This window comes from Mobula birostris, chromosome 2, assembly GCF_030028105.1.
Source record: "Mobula birostris isolate sMobBir1 chromosome 2, sMobBir1.hap1, whole genome shotgun sequence".
Classification (NCBI taxonomy): domain Eukaryota; kingdom Metazoa; phylum Chordata; class Chondrichthyes; order Myliobatiformes; family Myliobatidae; genus Mobula; species Mobula birostris.
Window position 1 is genome coordinate 107055149 of NC_092371.1, and position 12514 is coordinate 107067662.

Here is a 12514-nt window from a genome sequence, read left to right on the forward strand (position 1 = left end):
GTTTACCACCCAGGATGTTAAAATACCTTGCAGTGCTGCCATTTAGGAAGAGTTGCATGTGCACATATTAATGCTGGATTAGAAGGTGGAGACTTGCCACTTGGAATCAAATGCACAGCAGCCAGTGTTCTTAGCAAAGAGACTCCAAACCATGGCAAAGACCCATTGCTTCTTCGACCAAAACAGAAAATGCTGCAAATATTCAGCACTTCAGGCTACATCTGTAGGAAGAAAAATAAAGCCAATGTTTCAAGTCAAGAAACATTCAAGTTAAAAAACCTAATTGAAACCGTTTAACTCTGTTTCCCTCTCCACAAATGTGGCTTCATATGCTCAGTATGTCGATTATGTTCTGTTTTTCAGTTTTCCAAAGCTGCATTTTTCTTTTTTTTCAACCAGTGTTTAAATCCAAAAATCAAATGGGACTAAAGTGACCCACTGTGACCACTACATGGTGGGGTGGTGGTGGTGAAGGGGAAAGGGCTGCAATGGAGATATATTAGGGCAAGATGGACATTCAATGCCAACACACACAGAATGCTGGAGGAAGTAAATAATCAACACTTCGTGCTGAGACCCTTCATCAGAACATCATTCAATTGCGTTACACTTTGCCGAATTTATACTCCAAAACTAGAACCACGAAACATAATATGAAATGAATTACCAATAATTAAAGTACGTAACAAGTCAATCACAATTATATAATCAAGATTGTGGGTGCAGGACAACGAGAGGAATAGAGGCCCAATCAGTCCTTTCAAGTTTGGTGACATTTCACCTGCGAGTCCGTTGGGATCATCTACTATATCCCATGCTCTAGGTGTGGCCTCCTGTATATCGGTGAGGCCACGTCGGCGAGCAGCTTCACTTCGTCTGCCTCAAAAAGTAACATTTCCCGGTGGCCACCCATTTCAATTCTACTTCCCATTTCCATTCTGACATTCAGTCCATGGCATTCTCTACTGTCACGATGAAGCCACCCTCAGGTTGGAGAAGCATCACCTTATATTCCATCTTGATAGCCTCCAATCTGATGATATGAACATCGATTTCTCAAACTTGCGGGTAATGCCCTCCCCCTTCACGAACACCCAATCTCTTGTCCCTCTCTCCCCTTATATCTTTACCTGCCCATCACCTCCCTCTAGTGCTCCACCCCTTCCCTTTCTTCCAGGGTCTTCTATCAGATTTTCCTTCCAGCCCTTTTCTCTTTCACGAATGGACTTTCCAACTCTTTACTTCACCCCTCCCCACCTCCCCGTTTCACATATCCCCTACTATCTTGTACTTCTTCCTCCGCTTCCCTCGTCTTCTTTGACTGACTTCTATGCCTTTCCAGTCTTGGTGAAGAGCCTCGGCCCGAAATATCTGCTGTTTACTCATTTCCATAGATGCTGCCTGACTTAGAAACATAGAAAACCTACAGCACAGTACAGGCCCTTCGGCCCACAATACTGTGCCAAACATGTACTTACTTTGAAATTACCTAGGGTTACCTATAGTCTTCTATTTTTCTAAGCTCCATGTACCTATCCAGGAGTCTCTTAAAAGACCGTCATAATCACCTTCACCACCGTCGCTGGCAGCCCATTCCACGGACTCACCACTCCCTGCGTAAAAAACTTACCCCTATGGACTTGGACCCCAAGATCCCTCTGATCCTCCACACTACCAAGAGTCTTGCCATTAACACTATATTCTGCCATCATATTTGACCTACCAAAATGAACCACCTCACAGTTATCTGGGTTGAACTCCATCAGCCACTTCTCAGCCTGGTTTTACATCCTATCAATGTTCCGCTGCAACCTCTGACAGCCCTCCACACTATCCACAACACCCCCAACCTTTGTGTCATCAGCAAATTTACTAACCCATCCCTCCACTTCCTCATCCAGGTCATTTATAAAAATCATGAAGAGTGGGGGTCCTATAACGGATCCTTGAGGCACACCACTGGTCACCGACTTCCATGCAGAATATGACTCGTCTACAACCATTCTTTGCCATCTGTGGGCAGGCTAGTTCTGGATCCACAAAGCAAGGTCCCCTTGGATCTCCTGCCTCCTTACTTTCTGAATAAGCTTCGCATGGGGTATCTTATCAAATGCCTTGCTGAGTTCGTCCAGCATTTTGTGTGTGTTGAGAGAAATAGCGAAATCAGAGAACGCAGAACGAGCAAAGCCGGCTTTAGCATTGTACGCAGGCGCAAGTAAGATAGCTATGAGCGCATGCGCAAACAAGAGCCTATCAGCGCATGCGTGGAAGCGAGGATGACTGATGGATGACAGAGGCAGCCATGCCGATGAAAGGACGATTCCCGGTACGCCGGACACTGGAGTATCTGCGGAGTGGGGCACTGGCACTTAAAGATTCGGTGAAGGTGATGACTGTTAATTATAACACCCACGGGCAGCTGAGTGAAGGAGCAAGGTGAGTGCCACGAAGGAACACTGGAACTGAATGGGATAGTCCACAATGGCTTGGATTTAGGGAAACACAGAACAGCGCAGCACAAGAACAGGCTCTTATGCCCACAATGTAGTGCTGAACCAGCTTAAAAAGGAAATAAAAATTCCCCAAAAAACTCATCCCTCCAAACTATGCAATGTCTATACTCTTCCGTCTTCCTTACATCCCTGTAAATGTCTCTTAAAAGCCTCCAATGTATTTTCCTCTACCGTCATACCAGATATCCACGAATCTGAGTCAAAAACTTCATCTTCGCGTCTCCCCTTGAATCTATCCCTCTCTCAGCTTCAATGCGTGCCTTCTGGTAGAAACATAGAAAACCTACAGCACAATACAGGCCCTTTGGCCCATAAAGCTGTGCCGAACATGCCCTTACTTTAGAAATTACCTAGGGTTACCCATAGCCTCTATTTTTCTAAGCTCCATGTACTTATCAAGGAGCCTCTTAAAAGACCCTATCGTATCCGCCTCTACCACCGTCGCCGGCAGCCCATTCCACGCGCTCACCACTTTCTGCGTAAAAAAACTTACCCCGACCTCTCCTCTGTAACTACTTACAAGCACCTTAAAACTGTGCCCTCTTATGTAACCTCTGACAGCCTTCCACACTATTCACAACACCCCCAACCTTTGTGTCATCGGCAAATTTACTAACCCATCCCTCCACTTCCTCATCCAGGTCATTTATAAAAATCACAAAGGTTAGGGGTCCCAGAACAGATCCCTGAGGCACTCCACTGGTCACTGGCCTCTATGCAGAAAATGACCCATCTACAACTACTCTTTGCCTTCTGCGGGCAAGCCCTTTGTGGATCCACTAAGTAATGTCCCCTTGGATCCCATGCCTCCTTACTTTCTCAATAAGCCTTGCATGGGGTACCTTATTAAATACCTTGCTGAAATCCATGTACACTACATCTTCTGCTTTACCTTTATCAATGTCTTTAGTCACATCCTCAAAAAATTCAATCAGGCTCGTAAGGCATGACCTGCCTTTGACAAAGCTATGCTGACTATTCCTAATTGTGTTATGCCTCTCTAAATATTCATAAATCTTGCCTCTTATGATCTTCTCCATCAACTTACCAACCACTGAAGTAAGAATCACTGGTCTATAATTTCCTGGGCTATCTCTACTCCCTTCCTTGAATAAGGGAACAATATCCGCAACCCTCCAATTCTCAGGAACCTCTCCCATCCCCATTGATGGTGCAAAGATCATTGCCAGAGGCTCAGCAATCTCCTCCCTCGCCTCCCACAGTAGCCTGGGGTACATCTCGTCCTGTCCCGGTGACCTATCCAACTGTATACTCAAGTATTATTACCTGTTATTATTACACCTTTCCAGAATCTGACTCCTTATCTCCGCCTCGATATCCCTGTTACTATTGGGTGGTCTGTAAAAGAACACCCAGTAGAGTTATTGACCCCTTTCTGTTCCTCACTTCCACTCACAGAGACTCCGTAGACAATCCCTCCATGACTTCCTCCTTTTCTGTAGCCGTGACACTATCTCTGATCAACAGTGCCATGCCTCCTTCCCTGTCCTTTCTGAAGCATCTAAAGCCTGGCACTTAAAGTGACCATTCCTGCCCCTGAGCCATCCAAGTCTCTGTAATGGCCACAACGTCATAGCTCCAAGTATGATCCATGCTCTAAGCTCATCCACCTTGTTCATGATACTCCTTGCATTAAAATACACACCTCAAACCATTGGTCTGAGCGCGTCCCTTCTCTATCACCTGCCTATTCTTCCTCTCGCACAGTCTACATGCTTTCTCTATTAGACATTTCAACTTTGAGAAACAGATACTTCCAGTCTACTCTATCAGAATCAGAATTGGGTTCAATATCACTGCATATATCGTGAAATTTGTTAACTTAGCACCAGCAATACAATGCAATACATGATAAATATAGAAAGAAAACTAAGTAAATGAATTGCAGTAAGAAATATATGCATATTAAACAATTAAATTTAAGAATAGTACAAAAGAGAAATAATAAAAAAGTGTGGTAATGTTCATGGGTTCAATGTCCATTCAGAAATCAGATGGCAGAGAGGAAGAAGCTTTTCCTTAATCACTGAGTCTGTGCCTTCAGGCTTCAATACCTTCTTCCTGATGGTGAAGAGGGCATGTCTTCTCACACAGTTGAAGTCAGAAGTTTACATACACCTTAGCCAAATACATTTAAACTCAGTTTTTCACAATTCCTGACATTTAATCCTAGAAAACATTCCCTGTCTTAGGTCAGTTAGGATCGGTACTTTATTTTAAGAATGTGAAATGTCAGAATAATAGTAGAGAGGATGACTTATTTTAGCTTTTATTTCTTTCATCACTTTCCCAGTGGGTCAGAAGTTTACATACACTTTGTAGTATTTGGTAGCATAGCATTGCCTTGAAATTGTTTAACTTAGGTCAAACATTTTGGGTAGCCTTCTCACAGTAAGTTGCTGGAATTTTGTTCCATTCCTCCAGACAGAACAGGTGTAACTGAGTCAGGTTTGTAGGCCTCCTTGCTCGCTCACATTTTTTCAGTTCTGCCCACAAATTTTCTGTCGGATTGAGGTCAGGGCTTTATGATGGCCACTCCAATACCTTGACTTTGTTTTCCTTAATCAATTATGGGACGGGAGGCCTAGGGAGAAAGAAAGGGGGAGGGGGGAAGCACAGAGTATGGGCAAGGAGTATAGTGAGAGGGACAGAGGGAGAAAAAGAGAGAAAAAAATATATAATAATAATAAATAAATAACAGATGGGTTATGAAGGGGAGGTGGGGTATTAACAGAAGTTAGAGAAGTCAGTGTTCATGCCATCAGGTTGGAGGCTACCCAGACAGAATATAAGGTGTTGTTCCTCCAACCTGAGTGTGGCTTCATCTTGACATTAGAGGAGGCCGTGGATAGACATATCAGAATGTGAATGGGACGTGGAATCGAAATGTGTGGCCACTGGGAGATCCTGCTTTCTCTGACGGACAGAGCGTAGATGTTCAGCGAAACGGTCTCCCAGCCTGACTTGGTCCAACCAAGCAGAGTTCACTGCCAAGAAGGCCCACCAGAGCCCTTACTTCCTGAGAAAGCTAAAGAAATTTGGCCTGTCCCCTAAAACCCTCACTAAGTTTTATAGCTGCACGGTAGAAAGCATTCTTCTAGGGTGCATCACAACCTGGTATGGAAGTTGTCCTGTCCAAGACCGAAAGAAGCTGCAGAAGATCGTGAACACAGCGCAACACATCACACAAGCCAATCTTCCGTCCTTGGACTCACTTTACACTGCACGCTGTCGGAGCAATGCTGTCAGGATAATCAAGGACATGACCCACCCAGCCAACACACTTTTCGTCCCTCTTCCCTCTGGGAGAAGGCTCAGGAGCTTGAAGACTCTTACAACCAGATTTGGGAACAGCTTCTTTCCAACTGTGTTAAGACTGCTGAACAGATCCTGACCCGGATCTGGGCCGTACCCCCCAAATATCCGGACCTGCCTCTCGGTTTTTTTTGTACTACCTTACTTTCCATTTTTCTATTTTCTATTTATGTAAATTTAAATTTTTAATATTTACTATTTTTTACTATTTTAACTATTTTTAATATTTAACATTTGCAATCCAGGGAGCGGGAAGCACAGAATCAAATATCGCTGTGATGATTGTACGTTCTAGTATGAATTGTTTGGCGACAATAAAGTATAAAGTATTCTGTCATGTTATGATCACAGCCTTTTAAGGTTTCCATTACCTTAAACTCCCTTATCAAATCTGGTTCATTACACAACACTCAACCTGAAATTGCCATTTCCCAAGTGGGCTCCTCCACAAGCTGCTCTAAAATGCCATCTCATACGCATTCTTCAAATTCTTTCCCTTGAGATCCAGCACCAATCTGATCATCCATTGAAATCCCCAGTTACCTTGATAACATTGCCTTTTATACATTTCCTGTTGTAATATGTACCCAACATCCTGGCTACTGTTTGGAGGCCTGTATATATAAACTCTCATCAAAATCATTTTTAGCTTTGCAGTTTTATAATTCTACCTGCAAGAATTCTACATGTTCAGATCCTATGACATCTCCTTCTAAGGATCTGATTTTGCTTTTTTACCAGCAGAGCCACCCTACCCCTCTGTCTGCCTGCCTGGCCTTTATGTACAATGTGTATTCTTGGATGCTAAGGTCCCAACTGTAATCTTCTTTCAACCAGGACTCAGTGATGCCCGTAACCTCAATCCTGCCAATCTCTAACTGCACTACAAGATCATCTGCTTTTTTCCATATACTGTGTACATTCAAATATAACACCTTCAGTCTTGTATTTATCACCCTTTTCAATTTGTTACCTTATTGAACCACTTTTAAATATAAGCACATAAGATACTGGAAATGGCAGGCATCAGTCACACCAAAAGAAACATTGTACACAAATACCTCTAATCTTGCTGTTCCATTGCCCTGCTTTTAAAACTGCATTATTCATTCATACTTTCTTGTCCTTCTGATCGGTAAATTGTCTACATACTCTTCCATACTGAATTATTGGCCAGTTGTCAAAAGAAACTCCTGTGGTTTTTGCAGGTTGGTAAAAGCAAACCTAATGGAGTACTCTGCTTTGGAAAGCTGTGTTGATAACTATTACAAATATGATATAAGCTTATTAAGATTGTGATGCCAATGTGTTTAAATTTGTCTTTTCAGAAAATTTGTTTTTTTCAACATACCTCAAATCCAGTATCAGAATCCTTGGGTTCAGATTGTTATGTTCAAAAACCAGACCCCGTCATCATTTCTGAGGTTTTATTTGGGTAAGTTTTTCTTTTTGCCATGTTCTGAAGGTAGTGACACTACTTTGAAACCACGGGTAGACAAGCTGTGTGGACCAGTTATGTGCTACTTGGCTGGGAATGGGAGGAGGGGAAGGTTACTGTCAGATACTTCAGAATGTACGTATGAGAGAGCCGTGACAGCGCAATTGGACAGTCTTGAATGGCAGTGAGGGAATATGTGTGTGGAAGCAGTTTTGGAAAGGGATGGGGAAAGAAAAGGCATGTTGGGATATCTCAGTCTGTTTCACTGTGTGCTGTCACATAGATTCAGTGACACATGGGCCAGATTGTTGAGATGCTGGGTAAGACTGGTTTGATGTTCTCACACTACCTGTCGTGAGGTACAGCTAAAGAACAAAATATGAAGACTTGTGTCCCGATCGCTGCCTTGGGACCACAGTGTCTCACTTTGAGGGCAAGTGAACGCATGCTTGAAGACCACATCACCATGGAGGGATTGGTGCATGAAGGTGCATCTTGTACATGATATATGCATACTTCCTGAAACTGGGAGGAAGGAATGCTGGTATGGATGTGCCAGGGTCAGAGATGTTATGGATTGGGTCCACAGCATTCTAAAGTCATGGTACATATCAGTTCCAATCATCTACTGTAGGTAGGAAAAGGGAGGAGGTCCTGAAGAGAGAGTGTAGGGAGTTAACTAGAAAGCTGAAAAGCAGGATATCCTTGGAAGTGAAGTCTGGATTGCCATCTGTGCCACACGCAGGTGAGGGTAAGAATGGGATGATTTGGCAGATGACTGCGTGGCCTAAGAATTGGTGTAGGGGACAGGAATTTGGATTTCTGGATTATTGGAATCTCCTCTGGGTCACGTATGACCTGTACAGGAAGGACCAGTTACAAATGAACTCGATGAGGACCAATATCCTTGTGGGCACATTTGCTAGAGCTGTTGGGAAGGGTTTAAACCAGGGGTTCCCAACCTTTTTTATGCCATGGACCTCTGCCATTAACCGAGGGCTTCATGGACCAGAGGTTGGGAAACCCCTGGTTTAGACTAATTTGACGGGAAAGGCAACCGGAGGGATGGTGCTGAGGATGTGGCAGTTGGTATACAACTAGATGCAGTGTGTAGTGAACCTGTGAGGAAGGACTGGCAAATGACAGGGCAATATTGCAGTCAGTAGAATGAGTTGAAGTGTAAAAAGGGGACAAAATTGAGAAGGATGATGAATACAGGACTGGAGGTGTTATATTTGAATGCACGCTGTATATGGAATAAAGTAGATGATCTTGTAGCGCAGTTCATGATGGATAGGTATGACGTTATGAGCATCACTGAGTTGTGGCTGAAAGATGATCATAGTTGGGAGCTTAACATCCAATGACACATTGGATCAAAATTATAGGCAGGTAGGCAGAAGGGGTGGGCTGGCTCTGCTGGTAAAAATTGAAATCAAATCCTTAGAAAGAAGTGACAAAGGATTGGAAGATATAAAATCTTTGTGGGTGGAGTTAAGAAACTGCAAGCGTAAGAAGACCCTGATGGCCTCCAAACAGTAGCCAGGATATGGGCTAGGAGTTACAATAGGAGATAGAAAAGGCATGTTAAAAAGGGGAATGTTGCCATAGTCATGGGGTACTTCAGTATGCAGGTAGATCGGGAAAATCAGTTTGTGTTGGATCCCAAGAGAGGGAATTTGTAGAATGCCTACAAGATGAGTTTTTAGAACAGTTTGTGGTTGAACCCACTTGGAAAAAGGCAATTCTGAACTGGATGTTGTGCAGTTAACCTGTTTTGATTAGGGAGCTTAAAGTAAAGGAAGCCTTGGGAGCCAGTGACCATAGTATGATAGAATTTGTCCTGCTGTTGGAGAGGGAGAAACTAAAGTCATATATATCAGTATTACAGTAGAGTATAGGGAATCACCAGAGGCATGAGAGAGGAGCTGGCCAAAGTTGATTGGAAGTGGTCACTGGCAGGGATGATGGCAGAACAACAATGATTGGGGTTCCTGGGCAGAATTCAGAAGGTGAGGAAGGTACATCGCAAAGTACGAAGAATAGTACCGCACAGTACAAACCCTTCGGCCCACAATGTTGTGCCGACTCTTAAACCCTGCCTCCCATATAACCTCCCACCTTAAATTCCTCCCAAAGATAAAGAAATATTCTAAAGTCAGGATGAGGCAACCGTGCCTGACAAGGGAACCCTTTAAAAACCAACAGAAACGAACTTGGAAAAAGCCACGGAGAGAGAAAAGATGAAGTCTGAAGTTAAGCTAGCTAATAATATAAAAGAGAAAGCAAATTTTTTCCAACATGTAATGAGTAAAAGAGAGACTAGAGTGGATATCGGATCGTTGGAAAATGACAACGGAGAGATAGTAATGGGGAAAAAAATAGATGGCGGATGAACTTAATAAATATTTTGCATCCGTCTTCACTGTGAAAGAATGCCGGAAATGCATAATGCCGGAAATGTGAGCATGTCAGGGGGCAGAAGTGAGTATCGTTGCAGTTACTTAAGAAAAGGTGCTTGGGAAGCTGCAAAGTCTGAAGGTAGATAAGTCACCTGGACCAGATGGACTACTCCCTGGGGTTCTGAAAGAGGTAGCTGTAGAGATTGTGGAGGCATTAGTATTGATCTTTCAGGAATCGCTAACTAGATTCTGGAATGGTTCTGCAGGACTGGAAAGTTGCAAATGTTATTCCACTCTTGAAGAAAGGAGGAGGAAGAATTATAGGCCAATGAGTAGAAAGATATTAAATCTATTAAGGATGAGGTTTTGGGGTATTTCGAGGCACATGATAAAATAGGTCAGGGTCAACATGGTTTCCTTCAGGGAAAATCTTGCCTGACAATTGTGTTGGAACTCTTTAAGGAAATAACAGGCAGGTCAGACAAAGATGTTGTTCATTTGGATTTTCAGAAGGCCTTTGACGTTGCTGCAGATCAGGCTGCTAAACAAGATAAGAACTCATGGCATTGCAGGAAGGGCATTAGCAAGGATTATTGGCTGACAGAAGGCAAAGAGTGGAGAAAAAAGGGTGCCTTTTCTGGTTGGCTGCCAATGACTAGCGGTGTTCTGCAGAGGCTGGCATTGGGACTGTGAAATTAACTTGCTAGTTGAGTCAGTGGTAAGGAAGACAACTGCAAGGTTAGCATTCATTTTGTATTCATTAGAATACAAAAGCAAGGATTTGATTCTGAGGCTTTATAAAGTGCTGGAGTATTGTAAGCAGTTTTGGCCCCCTTGTCTAAGAAAAGATGCACTGGCGTTGGAGAGGGTTCACAGGAGGTTCACAAGATCCCAGGATGAAGGGCTTAACATGTGTGGCTCTGGGCCTGTACTTGCTGGAGTTTAGAAGAATGGTGGGGGTGGGGGGGGGGTCTCATTGAAACTCATTGGATATTGTATGGGCTCGATAGAGTGGATGTGGAGATGATGTTTCCTATGGTGGGGGGAGTCTCGGACCAGAGGGCACGGCCTCAGGATAAACGAGCATCCATTTAGAACAAAGACGATGAAAAATTTCTTTAGCCAGAGGGTGGTGAATCTGTGGATTTCATTGCCACAGATGGCTGTGCGGGCCAAATCATTGGGTTTCTTTAAGGCGGAGGTTGATAGGTTCTTGATTAATCAAAGGTTGCAGGGAGAAGGCAGGTGAATGGGATTAAGAGGGATAGCATATCAGTCGTGAGAGAATGGTGGAACATACTCGACGGGCCAAATAGCCTAATTCTGCTGCTGTACTTTGTGGTCTTATGGAATGCAGGGTGTGGGAACAAATGTTCCTGGGATCCTTTAGCTTTTCTTGGTTTTGGTGATGAGGATGATGTTTCTCACAGGATGAAACTGACTAAAAGGGGATGTGGTAGGCAGTTTGCTTGTTCAGCATCTTGGGTGGTAGTTTTCACAATCATACGGGCTCTGTTATCGGGTAAGGTGGGCTCAGGTGCAGCATTGCAGCCCAAGGGATCAGAGCGATGGTCTTGAGGGTAATGGTACAGTTCATGGTGAGCGGTCCAACTTGAGGGTTGGGGTTACCTGTGTGATGCGCCGGATAATGTCACCCTCTTCTACAGTAGGGACAGATTGATCAGTATAATGTCCAAATTAATGTCTTTGGCTTCCCCAGGTGACGGCAAACAGGTCTTGGTTGACGTAGAAGGAAAGAATCACAGAGAAATCACTGAGCATGTCAAGACAATCTTGGGAAAGAGCCCGTAAGCCTTTGTTTAGTTCTTCCTTGGAATCGTATTGTATTAATTTGGAAATTGCGCCAAAATATTTCATTAGCCTAATAGCTTGACCAGTTCTTTCCCAATAACATTTCACATTTAGAAATGACTGAAGTTATGCCCTTTCAATATAGACTGCTCTGTTGTGAGGAAAGGCATTTTGTTAACAATCTGTGCTTCTCATAATTTGAGAAAAATAACCCAGCCTTGTAGATCTCTTCTCAGAACATAAAACCCAGATGTGATGCCTAAACCCAGTGCAATTCTTCTGAATTAATTGCCCTTCTAACTTGTTGAGTAGCTCCTGACAATGTCTTCTATCTTTCCACAGAGAGTTGCAGCATGCAGAAGAACTAGCGAAGAATGAGTATTCACACCCTGCGCACTTTGGAAATAAAAAGTACTGTCTGCGGGAATGCATTTGTGAAGTAGAAGGGCAAGTTCCCTGTCCAGGTCTGGTACCTTTACCCAAGGAGCTGACTGGGAAATTTCGTGCTGCCCAGCAAACAGAGAAAACTATGTAAATAAAGCTTTCAGCAAGAATTTACTATTTCCTGAAGCCAGTGACTTGTCATTATATTTGTCCATCTATGCTCATTCAGTGTAATTCAAAGTTGAGTAGTTCAGGGCAAGATCAATAAGGACTATTAAGTTTTTGATTCAGAAGCAGACATATTTGTGTTGTCACATAATCCTTGTTCAAGCAGCATTGTGTTCCTAAAATGAAAACAAATGCTGAAAATCCTCAGCTCATCAGTCAATATCCTCAATATATACACAACATGGGGACAAATTATGCTGGCTATCAAATTTATTTTCTTTCCAAGATTTTTTTTTCTCAAACTTATCCTGTGAACCAGTGCAACCCAATGGTTCTGTGGTATGAGTGATAGCTTAGAGCTGACCTTTTGAGTCACATAGCATTCAAGTAGGCTGCTTGGTCCAACTTGTTCATGCCAACTAAATTGTCTACCTGAGCGAGTTCTATTTGCCCTATCCCTC

At 43.3% G+C, this 12514-nt stretch overlaps 1 protein-coding gene across 1 annotated transcript; it reads left to right on the plus strand.

The window, feature by feature from the left end:
- The first annotated feature begins 2256 nt into the window (after window positions 1–2256).
- On the plus strand, window positions 2257–12071 carry mrps25 (mitochondrial ribosomal protein S25). Its single transcript, XM_072246058.1, has 4 exons — window positions 2257–2436; window positions 7178–7284; window positions 11410–11497; window positions 11844–12071. Exons 1-4 carry the CDS (start codon window positions 2288–2290, stop codon window positions 12034–12036), a joined length of 537 nt encoding a protein of 178 aa, XP_072102159.1. The 5' UTR covers window positions 2257–2287; the 3' UTR covers window positions 12037–12071.
- The last annotated feature ends 443 nt before the right edge of the window (window positions 12072–12514 follow it).